We start from the raw sequence: 16,918 nt of genomic DNA, 5'->3' as shown, positions 1-16,918 counted from the left end.
CTGGACCGAGGTGAAAAGTGAACCGTGAACATTGGCAGCCCTTTGTGAGCCGCGGCTCTCCGTGACCCGTCGGCATCCGTCTTTTCCCCGCGGAGAAAAAAAATCAATGCCAGCCACCGTATTTGCCCCCCCTCCCTCCCGCGCCGGATTGCCCCGTTTTAATTCAAGTGTGGAATAATGATGAGTTTAGGTGGATGGAGCTTTTTGTAGGTCACCGTGCCAACACCCACAGCTCTTTGGAACTAGGCCGGTGGAATTGATTGTACAAGCAGAAGGTAAAATGTATTAAAGAGCTTAGGGAAAAGGATCTGTACCTGAAGCTAAAAAAGGACACCATGTCGTCGTGTAGCGGTGCAATAGCCATCCCAGCTGTAATAGTAACCTCAGCAGAGCATCTGCACAAAAACATCATTGCTCATTATGACAGCCACTATTGCTTTAGGTGTTATCGGCTTGGACAGTATGTTAAGTATCTGCTAGGTAGAGGATTGATTACATGAATGATTTCAAAACTAGAAATTCAAAAGTCTTTTACCTTTATTCATATCTGTGGTGTAAAATCCAAATTGATTCCTCACATTATTTCTTAGAGGCTTTGGTGGCATGAATTATGGCTATCAGAGAGAACAAAATTAGCCCTGTTTAATAATCACAAACATCCCTTGCTGGACTTTGCCAAAATCTTTACATTTACACACTTGGAATTTTAAATTGAAATATATAATTATTGTACTATGAATATTACATTTTTCTGCTACATTCAAATGGTAGTTTGGCCTTGTGGCTCATTTTTGCATATTTTGAGTAGATAATGGAAGGCAGGAAATTAAGGCCCAAGTAAAAATTGGGTAATTCTGCATAAATTCCTGGAGATGCAACACCGTTTTATCAGCAGCAGCAGCAAGCTGAGATACAACAACATCTGTCTGGCATTTTAAATCATATCCCCAGCCTGTACACGGCCGTGATTTGTGTATTGTTTGGCTGAGTCTGAGAACAGCGTTCTGTCCGCTCGCAATCAAGCATCACATTTATCACTGTGGATGCAGGCGACTCGTGAAGGCCACCCTAATTACCCGTCCACAGTCAGAAGTTGTAATTAACTGTCAAGCCCCTGCTAGATGGAGAATTGAGAACTGATTGGCTGCTCATTTGTTTTCTTGTAAAATGCCGGAGGAGGTTGTTCTGGCTGGAACCCATTGGTGGGGATGGATGGTGTTAAAGTTGGCGACTGTTTCACTGATAAGAGTTGGCAGAGTGGGAAAGCCTAAGATTTTAGAAACTCTTAAGCATCCAATACTCCTGGCAGTGTTCTGCCGTTCTTTGACCACGTTCATATTTTTGTGAACTGTGAACTGAACGCATCATTTTCCCAACTGAGAGCGTATACGTGAGTTTCGCTCAATCTGGAGGGAAATAACGACGTTCACCCCCGTTCAGGAAAAAAAAAGACAATAAAAGTTTTACGACAGCTGTCAACTGACGTGCGATTTACGGCATACAGGATGGCTGGTGCAGCTGAAAGAGAAGCCGCCTCCGGCACCGCAGAAGCAGCAGATCCACACAAACATTTGAGTTATTTACAAGTCTGTACAGTCAATGGTTATTCAAAAAGGCAGTAAAGATACTGGCGGAAGAAATATCACGGGCTGGGGATGGATGGGCAGGTCAGTCAGAGATTATTTTTTAACAAGAATAGCTCGAAGCTGCTCATTAAAAAAAAAAGTGGAGTCTATGAAAAAATGTGAACTATGAACTAGTTCACTTTTGTCGATGCGAACTGAACTTTGAGCTAGTTCAAGTTTTGTGTGAACTTGCACAACACTGACTCCTGGACATTGGCCCACTTAAATGTATGTGAGTGCTATTGGGCACGGTACCAACTGCACCGTAGGCATATGGTTTATTTATTGGGTGAGACTTCTCGAAAGCTATAAATTTCACAGTCGGGGCTCCTATCTTGATTTATATGTGATAAACAAGCCAATGCCTTTTTCCACAAGAGTTCCTGGTGGTCTTTGGTCAGTTCATGAAGGTGAGAAACTGTAAGTTTTTGTTGAATTGAACAGTCAAACTCTCCAAACCATGACCTTTAGCGTTCTTCAGTCTGATTACATGCAATCATTCTGCTTACTGTGTACAAGTACTCTCAAGTGTACAAGGAGTCCTAATCTCTCTAAACAAGCTAAGTATCAACAAACTGCGGCTGGGAGGTAATATTATACATGAAAAACTCCATTAATTACACAGCTTTTTGGAGCCTCGACGCCTTTAAATCCCGACAAATTCTTTCCCGTCACTGCATCTGCTGTATTTTCCTCTGGGGCAGCGTAAAGCATTAGTTTTATTAGCCATTGATTTCCAATAGCTTTCCTCCTCCGGTGAGGCTGAGTATTCATCACAGCCTTTTATTGACACCATCACTCAGGAAACGTTGCAGTGGGCCCAGAGTCTCCTTTTTAGCTGAGGTGGTGCTGGTGGCGTTGTTGTCGGATCACCTCTATTTTGTGCGGCCAGCTAATGGGAAGTGATCAATCAGTCACTTAGATAAAGACTGGGCAATCAATCTGCTGAAAAATAGATGAGGAGTCGAACTTTCAATGACAGGGTTCATCTTTTTTTCTTTTTTTTTTCTCAGCATGTTAAAAAATGCCTTGGTCAGAAATACTCTATGAGATGAAATATTGAGTAACTTGTGCAGATAATTAGATCAAATGACTTTTAACTACCGCATGTAAGTATGACCTTAGAAACAGTCCCGGAGACTTCTTTGGCAAAAAGCGAACTCACTGTAAAACCCAAGCAAATGTAAGAAATTAACTAGCAAGCTTTGAACTGTTTGCACCCATTCACAGATATAAGCTAAGATAAGCTAAGCTATGCTAGGCTAGGCTAACTGCTTCCTGGCTCCGGAAATAATTTTTATGAAGCATCTACTGCACTTTCATTGTTGCATAAAATATACTTTATACTAAATATGCTTTATCTTTTCAAGAATACAATGGAGCTTGATGGCACAAAAGAATAAGCCAGATAAGCTACTTGTTAGCAGGATCTGTTCTCTATAGGTTTTTTTTTTTTTTCCCATTAGATTTGTTTGCTATGAATATATACCATCATATACCATCTTTTAATTTACTGTCCTTTCACTGATGGTTCCAGCTACCAAACCCCCGACTCTCTCTTTTCAGACGAAGAATTAAAGATTCAATAGAGAAACAATGTTTGGTGTTCATTCAAGGAATATAAAGCAGCCATAAATGGAATTTATTTCATTTACGTGTACATTTCAAGTCAGGTCACGGTCTATTAAAGTGCACAACACAAATTAACTACAGTGAGTCGACCAGGGCTGTGGCCTATTTGTTAGTCGTTCTGCTAATCAGGAAACCGACTTCACAGGGGACATGAAAGCAAGTGCACTGCCTGACAAAGGAGAGACAGCCAACTTCCTGGCGTTTAGCTCAGGCCTTCCTCCCCCTCTTTGAAGACAGGAGCCCCCGGAAGAAATGTGTTTGCCCCGACTAGCTTGCTTCGACAAACTGAGGAAGTAGAGGAGACTTTATCTTAATCAGCTATGAGTCGACCTGTTGGGCCTGATGGTTATGAAACTAAAACAGCTGGGCTAGACTGGACTGATGAGGAGTAAGTATCCTAAATATTGCTTTCTTTGGATCACAACAATTAAATCTAAGTAGACATACAATACTTCACTGGACTTAAACCAAACAGTGATGTGAGTGGAACATAAGTGTGTGTCAACTATCCTTAGTCTTTCATCAAGATAAATACAGTTTCTTTTGTAATTATTTTTGTAAGTTTCGTTAAAGTAAGAGAAACAGATGCTTCTGGAAACCTTGTGCTGCTTGACAATGGCAGGAAACGATTCCCTGGAGTTAACGTATTAAAAGGTGCATACTAAAGGAAAGCTTTGAATATTTTGTCTCTTATTTCTTTAACCTTGGTGGGCCTTTATCATCAGGATGCACCGAAAGCGCGTCCAAAAATAGTTTTGGATTGCCGTATTTCCTCTAATAAAACCACAATCGGACTGGTCCGAACAAGCAATGATTTGGCCAGACCCTGCACTGTTGAAGTATATTGTCAATTGTCATTTACAGCCGAGTGCATACTCAGCAGTTTTCGGTTACTGTAATTCCTCTAATTCCTCTTGCTGCAAAAGACTCTGTTGTGCACTTGTTGACATTACTTCAGCTAGTCTTCTTCACACTTGGCAGGGAAGGGAAGGGTTAGGTTTATTGAACTGCCACGAGTTGAACAGGTACATGTTGTGTGTACGTTCAGTGCGAGAATCAGGGGGTGCTGTGGAAGCATTGCTTGACTGAAAGCTAACTTCCAGGAAAGACAAAGCGTTAATTCGTGAGCTTTAGAATCTGCACCTGTTCCCTGCTTTAAGCTAAGCTAAGCTAAGCGAAGCGAAGCTAAGCTATACTATGATAGGCTAACTGTTTCATTGCTTTAGCTAATCAGACAGAAATAATTAAAGTAACTGCTGAAAATTACATTTGGTTTACGATCCAACACTTTTGCACCGTTGCACAAATTTTGCCTTTGCATTTTGAACCACCCCTGTTAAATCAGTAGGCTTGCGGGAAGAAAAATCAGAACTTCTCCATCTTTTGCATTTTACTCCAGGTAAATTGTGAGTTGATGGCACCACTTAAGGTCGGCATCATTGGTGTTTTCGCTAGAATGCAGAAGAGACTGAGTCAGAGTCTCCTTTTCCTTTAAATGTTTGTACAAGTTGTGTATATATACCCCAAGCATGGAAGCCAGCTACTTTTATACAGTAAACATTGTCCTTATAAACAACTCCACCAATGCGCATTTCCTCAGAGTAAACATATACATGGCATTACATAGATTTGTGTGCCTCAAATAAAATGTAAACTGTAAATATGAACAGTTACAATACGTCATTGAACTGGCCTTTCCATTCCACCGCACTTCCCACTGGTTTCTCTGCACCCATGGGAAAACTACTGGGAACTGCAGGATGGACTATTTTTAATCAATGAAAAGACAGACCCAGCGATCTGAGCAGGAGGATAAAAAAAAAAATAAATGAATGTAGGTTAGTACCTTGAATACAAAGTAAGCTTCATCCTGCGTATCTGTAATAAAAACAGATGAATATCTCGCCATTTTTTTCCCTTCATCAGTGGCCAGCAGTGCGGAACGCCGCTTTATCACTGTTCACACATTTCAGATGATGGAAAGAAGCAAATAATTGCGTCTGAGCCGGGCATAAAGCCTGCCAAATTAATGTCAGACTCCATCAGGAAAGGGAAGAGCCTCTGCAAAGCTAAGCATAAAAAATTTCACAGCCAGACCACTGGCGGAATGACCGAGTTTTATGAATGCTATCTGGACATTTATTCAGTTTTCCCTCTCCTCCCATGTTCGTGCCACGCTGGCGTGGGACGGAGTGTGGGAAAGCAGCCGTGCCACTTCTGGATGGGGTATTGTTCTGCCGGCGGTGTCGATGACGTACGACGTTAGAGCGCACCCTTAATGCTCACTTCCTGACCCTTCAGCCTACAGATACGCAAGCTAAACAGATACACTGGGGAGAGGGGATACAATTTAAATAGGAAACGTATGTAAGGCCCCTCAAGATCTCGCTCTTTCATCTTCATCACCATCTCCTCGTTGCCTGCCATCATGCTGTGGCTACATACTGGCAGGATAGTAGCAGCTGATAATCAGTGAATGAATCACGTATAGGTCCAGCCAGCAAGCACATAATGGAGTTACGCATGATTGTCCAACCTTGCACTGTGATGGATGGGTAGCTACCTTCGGATTAAAACCAGACCAGCCCCGTCCCCATGTGTTCAGCTGCCTCATGCGGTGCAGCACAACGCTCTCCCCTTCAAGAGTGATCATTGAGGTGAAATTTATGGGATTTTGCTCCCGAGCCATTTGTGGCGTCAGCTGGGAACAAAGCCCTGAACACTGTTATCCTGCCAACTACAACACTGCACAGGATTATGGCACTGTACTGCATAGATTACATGTACGGCGCATGCAGAACGGCACGAAAGTCTTGGAGTCTTGGATGCACATACACAAAGCACACAGCTATTAATGAGATTAGCCGTTGACTCCCGACCTCCGTGCATGTCTCTGAAACTGTGTATATGATCACTTTCTAATCCTGTTATTTTTGGATTAACACGGAGGTGATTCAGACCCTGACATCCACTCACACATACACTCTCTCACTGATACACTGGTCCTCATCCAGCTCCATGTAAGACTGAATCTGAATTAAGATGAGATCAGTTATTGGTAGCAGTCTTCGTCCAGTGCAAATCACTTATTAAAATAGGACAAACTTGGTGTAAACCAGTTTCTTTTATCAGTTCACGGTGAGCGTTGGATTTTGACAATAGCAGAAACACCATCAGAAGATGGGACCCACAAATACCCGCATTGGAGAAGCTACGATCAATAGATGAATTGTTTAGGCAGCTAGTTTTCTCCGCTGGTTTAATATTTTCTCCATTCACGGTGGCCCGGCAGCTTGTGGCGTGCTCGATTTTTCTCACACTGAAGTCGACAATTGTGAGAAGCGAATGATATTTTTGATAGGGAGACCAAAACAATGGTACGCTCATTGTTTTGCACTGTGGCACATTGTGACGGTTTTGACAAAGTCAAACAACTTAGAAGCGAGGTCTTCAGTGCCAGCCAAATAACTGAGCAATGAAGTCAGTGTTTGAGCTAATCAGTGCAATATCTGCAAAATGCAATATTTACTTGATTTTGGAGTCAGCCTCGGCGGTTGCGTCTCGGTGTCATTCAGTCAATCTGCAGATTATGTGTCCATCAGGATCCCCTTTCTCCTTACCCTTTTGTCTGGTTTTGAAAATTCCTCTCTGATTCTTGTCAAATTCTTTTAGACATTTTGTTTTAAAATGCGTCTTGGGTGATCAGCAATCAAAGCAGTCGTAAAAGGCTTGCATAACCAATGTGATATGATTACTTAAACCTTTTGCCAATATGGTGTAGTGGCCTTTTAACAACATGTCTTTTATATGGCAAATGCATATTCGCAATGCTTTTCATTGGAATACCACACACATTTACACCAGTCCTTGAAATGTTTTTTACCTTCTTATCAAGCCTGTCTGACAGAGGGACGTAATAGCTCTGTGGGGGGCTCTGACCTTGTAGCGAAAGCAACGTAGGCAATAATGAAATCTAAACACAAGTGTTTAGCTGGAAAACATGGAGAGAGCACTTGTGTCTGGGTCTTCAGATTTTCCAATCTAGTGTAAACAGGGTCTTAGCATCAGAATGAAATGAATGCAAAAACACGTAATAATTCATAGTAGATCTGTCTGGTTTATAGAGATGGCAGCTCTGTAATCAACTCCGAGAGTTTGAATCATCTGGGTTCTGGACAGTCCTACACAAAGCCAGGAGCATCAGCAGTGTATTTACTTCAGCGGTGCGCCAGCCCAAGATTAGCATTGTGTGAATAAGGCTGTCTGCTGCAGCTCCATGACTGCCTGTTTAATTAGCACTCAGATTGTGCAGCAAGGAGATGGAAATTTAATAGATCTTGGCCAGACGAGGGGTGTTGTAAAAGGCTCGGTAGTGAAGCAGACTGCTCGAGGAGATATGGTCCAAGAGGCAGATAGTAAAGATAAAAAGGACAAAGAAAAAGGAAACGGACAAAGCGATCTTAACTGCAGAAGAGGCAGAGACATAGATAAAGGAATGAATGGAGACGGTGAAGTGGGTGAAGGCGAGACATAATAGAATAAAATGGAAAAAGAACCAAGAGGCGATGATGTCCGTGAAAAATTTGTCCAGGCCAGTTATCCATTAACTGTTTCGTGATGATTGGCTAGTCTATCTCATTACTGCCATCAGGGAGCAGGAGGATGCACTCGGCTACTAAAGGTTGTGTTTCAGCCTTCCCTGATTATATTAACTGATGGCAGTTTACTGGAAATGTTTATTATAGTGGAGCAGGCCGGCCTGCGCACATGCTGCAGACAGACAGTCTGGACCAGAGCCCAAACATTTAAAAACAGACTCAAGTAGTGCAGTTAAATGTTGTTGTCCTTTCAATAAAGGTCACAAACACATTTAGACCAGTGGTTGGTTCGCCATGTCAGACCACAGTGGGAGAGACGGGACTGCAGCGAAGCACGGTGTATGTTTGTGCACAAACATGTCATCTGAAGTCTCTAAACTGAACTTTTCAAGGGTGCAATTAAGAAAACAACTTTTCATGGGCTGCGGTTGGTGATTCAAGCTTTTAGCTGATGCAGTGTTTGGACCCAGCCATGTATATCCAATATGGCGCATTGGCATTCGTGCAGCTAAATAAATGAATCCAGTTTACATGAGCCAAAACATCAGTCAGCATGTGCAAAGCGGTTCTACCCTCTGTAGGGCATCAACACTGAATCCGTTCAATGGGAGAAGATGACAATGGTGGATCCGTGTTTTCGACGACACTGCCCACAAAAAAATGATGGGAATGACCAGTTCAGCAGTGCTGTTATTTTCCCATTCTACAAATTATTAAAAGTTTACCCCACCCTTTTTGGCCTGGGGCAGAAAACAGGTTTTCTAATATTCCTTACTCTACACATTATTAACCAGTCTATTCACCATCCTTCTCAATGAAGTCAATATACTGTATATATAATAGGTTTAACATATATATTTCATAATATCAGCCCAGTCTGGTCCGACTAAGGTGATTACACGAAGCATTTTTGTTCTGATTGGGTTATTATTCCAGTCATCACAATACTAGTGTCTAATAAATGGAGCCATTGATTTCCATTTAAAAGGACTGCATGGACATATTAGTTCTATATCATGTGTTTCAGGTTTTTTGATTTGAAATACAGAATGGACACTTTTTGTTCTTGTTATAATGGCTAGGAATTAATATTGGATGGATGGATGAAAAAATGAAACTGCAATGAAATGCAATGAATTTACAGCCACCAACCTAACAACCATGTGCCAAATGTCCAGTAACAATAAGTTCGGTCCAGTGTCATCTATAGTGCATAGTTACATAATGTGTATAATATGCACATACACATTGCAGCTGACAACTTCAGATCTTTAGCATATATGTAGAACTGAGACAATATTAACTCATTCATTTGACAAATTACTATGCAAATGAGTCGCTTTATCAAGACTATGAGGGTGGGGTTTGATAAGGTTTGACAAGTTCGATGTCCAAAATCTGATTCCAGAAATCTGATTGGTGCATAAAAGGAGCCCCATCCAGCAATTTTACAATAAAACTTCACACCAAAAACATAAATAAGGTAATAATTTTATGAAAGTACCTAAACTATTTGGTGCTCAGGTTTTCAAGTCCTTTTAATATTCAGAAGTGCTGGCATCAATCATACAGCCTTGTACTAGAGGTGTCCACTTGAAGCACCTGCTGACATTAGTGACAAGTCGACAAGACTCAATCCAGGAGACGAGGAAGGCATTACAGAAAAATCTGTGCTTCTTTTCCAGTTCTGTTCAGCATAGAAATGGAAAAAAATAAAGAATGAAGACCTCATCCTGATAGATTTGGATGCCTGTGTATTATTTTAATATGTACAATTTGGGATTTTCGACATTTCATGAATGAAGGAATCGTAATTTACATTCGGCGTGATAGTAAAAATGCCTAATAAAGTCCCCATAAAGGCCTGGTGTGCTGTGTGGGCAGCCAGAGCACATGAAAAAGCAAATCACTGGTGGTGAGATCACTGCTCGGGAGGCGGTGGAGTGCCTCATTTGCATACTGAAAAGACACATACCCAAACACCCAAAGACGGCCAATTTTCTCTCCACTCAAAGCAGCAGACAGGTGAAAAAAAAAAAAAAAAGAAAAAAAAAGACCTCACCCCGTCACCCCCGCCCAGTAATGTCTCTTTTCAGAGATGATGGAAATCCCTCAGATTTTTACCTCCCCCCGCCCCAAAAAAAGGAAAAAAAAAGAAAACTGAAAAGAAAAAACCCCGTCCTGTACTTTGTGGATTGTGAATAGAGTGCCCTGCAGCCCGCCTGCCTGCCCCACATACGGTGGCTGAATACAAAAGACCCCCTTCTGTAAGAGCAATCACTACGGGAGGCCGCTCTATCTGCACCGCTGCAGCGAGCGGCCTCAATGAAGCCGTCAGCACCGTCTCTGTTGTCGCACACTCTCGCGGCACAAAGACGGAAACATTGCATGTAGCCATTTACTCCTTTAGCCTTTACGGCGCACATGCACGGGCCCTTTCCCAAACCCCTTGCAGCTAATGCATTCTTTTCATCCGCCGGTGCCGGGCAGGAGCAGGGAGGGAGACGAGTGTTTGGCGGCCGATTTGAATATTTAAATTATTTATCACCGCAGAGTATTGAGACCCAGGACATGCCGAGGGACACGGGGGGAGCCAAGGGAGCGCGAATAAAGCCGGGTTTGGATTAGTCCGCTAACTGAACGCCTCTGGGGGACGGGAAAACAGTTTCAGAATTAGATGGACGCCATATTTATTCAGTCGAACTCTTCCTGACAGAGGCGGCGGAAACGTGAGGCGGCTATAGTTTATACATTTTTGAGACGTTATACTCAAAGGACACGGCGCACTAATAAAACTTTCAGTGTTGATCATCATTACATTTCAATATGTTTATTGTACTTGCATTGCCGCCCTCGTATCAAACCGGAGAGGGACTGTTAAACATTTTAGAAATAATGTCTCACTGTGGAGTTACAGTAAAAAAAAAAACGAAAAAAGAAAACAACTGGATGATGTAATGCTCTCGGTCTGCAGAAATATCAGACAAGAGAGAGTTTGGCGCTTGCTGTACTTATTGAAAGCCTGAGAAACACACTTGCTTTTCCCCGGCTGAACAATCCTGGGAAATGGAGGAATTTACTACAGCTCACGCGATGACAGGGCCGTAGGCTCGTAGGAAAAAACACTTAAATTAATTCATTGAGCAGTTATCGCTCTGACACCGGATCTGTATCATTTTTGCTTCACTGTCGGGCTCTCGCTTTTAACTCGTCTGCAAGCTCGAGCTCTTTCTCCTTCATGCTGCTCTTGGTTACAGTCTGCAGACAAAGGAAGACCCCGACTGGCCCCCATTTTCCTTTTTTTCTTCTTTCCTCCCAGGCTCAGGCACAGTAGCGCCGTTAATGACAATCAAAATCCTCAGAGCAAGAGAGAGAAGGCTGCCGCCGAGGCTGCGCGATCAAAACCTGGAAATCCGAAGCCTTTCATGCTCACAGTACCCAGGTTTCACGTTGCAGTATGCAAATAAAAATATGTGGCCTGCTGAGCGGCATTGTCCTCAGAGGATAAGACAAGCTGTTATGACTCTGCTTGTTGTCTTTCTCCCGGCTGCTTTTAATTGGCACGTCAGCGCTCAGATCAGTAGATTTGGCCACCCTTTGATATTCTGGAAGCTAGAAATGTGCCTTTTCTATTTATTCCTTCATTGTGTTGCAGTCTTATTGCACCCTGGGTTTGTTTGATGTATTTTTTATTTTATTTTTTTTACATTCTCTATGTGATCTAGCTTGTAAAGCCCATCTTAACATGTCCATTGTTGTATATATTAGAAGACAAATGGCAGTGGAATGGCAGTGTACCAGTAAAACTCTTTTAAAAACAAAGGATCAGAAACCCAAGGAACTAATCTCGTCACTTTGCTGCGTGGGGTTTATGCTGCCTTCAAAGGAACTCATGAGCTTGTGGTTACACAACATCAACTTGGCTGCTAGGTAGCGTCTAAAAGCATCCAAGGCTAACAGTTTAGCAGGGTAACTTAACTTGCAAATGGAAATGCATAAATGAAAGGAAGAAATTTTGGGAGTATTAAAAATGTCCATATTTACTTGCTATGAAATCCTAAAGAAAACTAATTTCTGAAAATCCAGCAAACACATCACAACTTGTGAACTACGAGGTGGTAGTAATACCACAAATGTCCTCATTTGAAGGCAGCAGTACTTACGATGTCTTTCTTTGGTGTCTGAGTTGGACATGGAGAGCTACACCGATCAGCCACAACATTAAAACCAGGAGAAGTAAATAACATTGACCTGTGGGGGGCCTTTGGGTCCTATGGGTCATCCCATAGCTTTGCTGGGAAACTTTTGGACCTGGCATTCATGTGGATGTTACTTAGACATGTAGCACCCACTTAGACCAGACCAGGCACCCCCAAAAAACGGTTAAGGAACAACTAAAAAAAAACATGAAAAACAGCACAAGGCGTTGACCTGGCCTCCAAATTGACTAGATCCCAAACTGATCAAGTATCTGTGGGATGATCCACAGAGGCCCCTCCCCTCAACCCATAGGACCCAAAGGTCCCCACTAACAACATCCTGTTTCCAGACACCACAGGACACCCCCAGAAGGCCCATGTCCATTCTCTGATGAGTCACAACTGTTTTGGAGGCACAAGGGAGACCTACACAATATTAGGAAGGTGGTCATAATGTTATGCCTGATCGAAGTAGGTTTATCTAAACATCGCAAAACACTAGTTTGATAAGTAAAGCTGGATGTTATCTGTCACTCATTACCATTCTCAGCTTGTGCAATTTGCCCTTCGTCTTGAATCACATGCACATACATCTGAATTATTTCAATATCACAACTTGCCGTTGCGTAGCATAGATTAGTTTTGTTTGAGTGCAGTCAAAGGTGAGCAAGTGTGCTCGAGTCGCCGTCGAGCAGCGGAGGGGCGGGCGGGCGGGCGGAGGCAGAAGTGCAGACCAATTTCCATATTTATAGCCCCATGCATGCTAAATGAGTCAGAGGCGTAGAGTTACATCTAAACCATGTTAAGGTATGAAGGGATTCTCTTCATCTCTTTAGTGATACATCAAATTATCCTCGTTCTGTTTGGCTGTGGAGCCTTTAAAAGTTAATTAACCGCCCTTCAGTTTGTGATTCAGTTTGGGGAAATAAGTTGTAATGCAATAGAATAAAGATTAATTTCATTGAAGTGGTGCTGCCTTCATATGGCGTCGTTTTTTACCGTGCTCACAAGAATAGACGTCTAAACACCTTCCTCTGGCGCTAATCACAACCTCAGAAGTGGAAATTTTCATTAAGTTCATATAAATTTAATCAGTTGTATAGAGTCTTATTCCTAATTTTAAGGAAAATGAACAACCGTTAGCATCGCACCTCAGAGCCACGTTTTAAATTACAGAGAAATGCAAAAAAAATACATGCTTTATTGATGATTGCATTAAAATAAACTCAAATTTGAACTGTGTTTTCCTTCTGTGACATCCCTTTGTTTGTTCCCTTCGACTTCCAGCTGCCTAGAGTCAGGAGAATCAAATGCAGATACTTTTTTTGTTTGTAATATCTAGGCCAGTTTCAACTTTAATCAAATTTCACTTTCTTGAGGAAAAAAAACCCCAAAAAAACTTGTTGTGCTTGTGTTTCCTGGGGGAATTTCTCCCACAAGCCTCCGAGTTGTTCCAGCGGCCAGCCCATTCATCACTCTTAATCCCCGCAGTGATCCTGATTTGTAGCCGCGCGTGAGTGTACACGAATGCAGCAAAAAACCCCAAACACACACACACACTGGTAATGATCCGCTAATTATGAGGATCCCGCAGCAGCCTCGGGGGTGTGAAACCACCTGTCTGCAAGTGTGCATGTGCAGGTATCTGTAACATATGTACATGCTGTGGCAGACCGCGCGAGGGTATAAATCAAATATTCTGTGGCCTGTTATTACATTTGGTGTCCTTGTTGCCTTGGTCTATTAAATTTCACTTGTGAGGCGGTCGACAGCAAGCTGGGAAGCTCATTAGGAGACCATGCTTTAACAGTTCATACTTAAATACTTTGAAAAATAGACACAAATAAGACATTCGTAGTGGTTTACAGTGTATTTCTTTTGTTCTTTCAGCCGGGCCATAAAGACCAACCAGGACCTCCTCCTAGATACTCCGTGGACCAACATCCTCTATGACGACTTCTGGGGCACCCTGCTCACCCACAGCGGCAGCCACAAGTCCTTCCGCCCGCTCTGCACCCTCTCCTTCCGCCTCAACTACACCCTTCACGGCCTGCGTCCCTGGGGCTACCACCTCCTGAACGTGGTGCTGCACGGCCTGGTCACCGCCCTCGTCACGGCCTTCAGCCGCCCGCTGCTGGGCGGAGGGCCGTGGAGCCTCCTGGCGGGCCTCCTTTTCGCCTCTCACCCGGTGCACACCGAGGCGGTCGCCGGCGTGGTGGGGAGGGCGGACGTCGGCGCCGCTCTGTTTTTCCTGCTGTCTCTTCTCTGCTACGTGAGACACTGTGGACTCCGCGGGGCCTTCCAGAGCAGGCGATGCGCCGCCGGCTCGGTCACCAGGTGCTGGGGCTGGATGCTGGGCAGCGTCTGGTGCGCGGCGGCGAGCATGCTGTGGAAGGAGCAAGGCGTGACGGTGCTGGCCGTGTCCGCTGTGTACGACCTCTTCGTGTTCCAGAGACTCCGGTTTCGCCAGGCTCTCCTCCTCCTCTTAGGAAAGGTAAATCAATGCACGCCGCCGGGGCCGTAGAATATATGTGTGTTCACTGGCTCTCGTCTCGCATCTGTACTTATCCAGTTTCCTCTTCCTGCCCTCAGAGGCAAACCTCAGCCAGCCATCTGTGAATGTTTCCTGTATTGTGGAGTGTTGTGTGCAAAGAAAAAAAATATGTGTTTGCTTTTCATTACGAGTCCAATTAGGAAAAACTGTTTGCTTATCCGGGCCCGTCTGCTGGTGCACGAACTATAAGCTTTGCTCATTTGATTCTGCTTAACAGGAAGTAATGTATGTAGAAGGGGAAGTTTCCTACTTCCTCGCAACGCCGCTGCCAGCTTCAATTTGCTGCAGTAAATAGATACACATTCATGCAAGGAAATCTAAATTAGGATCTCGGCCTCATTATGTGTGTGTGTGTACATGTGTACTCGTGGAAAGGACGCTTGAGCAGGAAAAGCTATTTTTGGGGTGAGTTGTTTTCTCATTTTAAGGTGACAAAAGGTATTTGCAGGAAAAAAAAAACTAATATCGCGTCCTTCACAGGTACATTATTTGGTTCACTTGTTCGAGTAAGCTGTCCAAACATACGGTAATGTAGACACAAAAACCTGCCTTCCACTGCAGGGAATCTCTGCAGGGCTCCTTCCAAACTGAAGTTATTTGAGGAGGACAACCTTGACGCAGTGACTCATCTGATTATGGGAATCAGCGTTTGACTGGAAAGCCTCCTCGCACAAGCACTCCACATTTGATTAGAGAGACTGCTCCTCAGCCAACATGATGGGCCTCGTAAAACGCATAACTAGCGTAATAAAAAGTCCCCTTGGGTTTACTGAGCAAGGACGGCCTAGCGCCGAACGTGCATGTGCGCGCCCGCTGATCTTTTTATAGAGGTTTCTTCTTGTGGAAACATCTATAAATACCTCAGTTTGTCGCAAGGGTTTGTGACGTAGCCTTGTACCGGCCGTCGGAAACGTCTCGCAGGAACTCGAACAAGCTGTCAGCGCTTTGCAAACTGATGCGTGACTTTTCTTATTTATCCTGCCAGCGTCCAAATGAAAATCACCTTCTTACCCACAATTGGCTTTAGCGTACCTGTGGGGGGCGGCTTCCGCAGGAGTTGTTTCTGGCAGGGTGAGAACCGACAGCTGTTATTAAAGGGCTCGCTGTGAGCGGCCCGGAGAGATCACAGACAGGGGAGAAAGGAGTTACAGTGTGTTTTTTCCTTGTCTGTGCTCAGCGGGGGTGACCCAACCGCTAGGCCTTAGCAGATAAAAACACAACACCTGTCTTTCAAATTGTACTCTAGTAAATCTAGTAAAGCTGCAAAACTATGGCTGAGTTTATATGGAAACAAATATTCTGCTGATAATCAGAACAATAGTCCAGTCACAATAATAATGACTCACTTAACCACCTCATAGGTGGTTTATGCTAATCCGTCAATACCCAGACCCTAATGACGTAGCCTGACGTGCCCCTCTCCAGAAATATAACTACACGTTGCGGCGTCACAGACCGCAGGAGCTGTGACTTGTCCACCTGGTAGTAGCGTATTTCCACTTTAGTATTTCAGGTTGCTTCTCCATCTCCGCAATTTTCTAATTGATTGTTTTGGGTTGATAAAGATGGAACAAATCGAGGAAAGATTAACTGAGGGGGTACAAGCATTTGTGTAACTCGTCTTTGATGCAATTTCAGCGAAAGTTTCACTCGCTATTGTTGAACGTGAAGCAAAAAGTGGAAAAAATTAACCCGACTGGCAAAAAAACACTGTGCTGACCAGCGTTTTGGTGGTGTTTTTGCAGAGCGAGCCAGACTGACGAGGTAGGCTATGTACGTAGGTTACGGCGTCAAGTCCCACAGTACAGTCCTTGCCACTTCGTGGGTTTTTAATTCATACATATCTAATTTTATATTGTGAAAATTTCGCTGTATCTCTATAGCGGGAAAATATGGCCAATAAAAAGTTAACATAACGGTTTAAAATACATATACGTAAACCCCGCGATAAACGAGGGAACACTATACTATTTGTTCAGTAGGAAAACATTAATATGTACCATGTTCATAGCTGATCTGATTGGTATTCTCTTGATGGAACAAATACGTTCTTAATGCACATGTCTACATGAGGTAAATGACGTTGGAATCGAGTATTGTCAATAAAGTTCGAAAAAAAAAACTTATTCTTCTTCTTCTGTTAAATTTCTTGTAGATTTGACACAATAACTTCTCATGGGTCATAAAAATTATATTCTGATTGATCCTTTTGGGTATGTATAGATAAGACCATATGTGGAATAAGAAATATGAAATAATGAAGGAATTTTATTTTATTTTATTTTATTGGTTTATTTAAGACAGGGACCA

The 16,918-nt window shown here is 43.1% G+C and overlaps 1 protein-coding gene across 1 annotated transcript in view; it reads left to right on the top strand.

Moving 5' to 3' along the window:
* LOC311508571 (protein O-mannosyl-transferase TMTC2-like) overlaps positions 1 to 16,918 on the top strand; it is a 59,178-nt gene that overhangs the window by 12,619 nt on the left and 29,641 nt on the right. The window contains exon 2 of the mRNA XM_084573392.1: positions 13,945 to 14,548. Coding sequence (XP_084429518.1) covers positions 13,945 to 14,548 — 604 coding nt within the window. The remainder of the gene's footprint in view (positions 1 to 13,944; positions 14,549 to 16,918) is intronic.

This window comes from Chelon labrosus (genome assembly GCF_963514085.1).
Source record: "Chelon labrosus genome assembly, chromosome: 23".
NCBI lineage: Eukaryota > Metazoa > Chordata > Actinopteri > Mugiliformes > Mugilidae > Chelon > Chelon labrosus.
The sequence above is the reverse complement of the archived record's forward strand: the minus strand, read 5'-3'. Positions and strand labels throughout refer to the sequence as shown.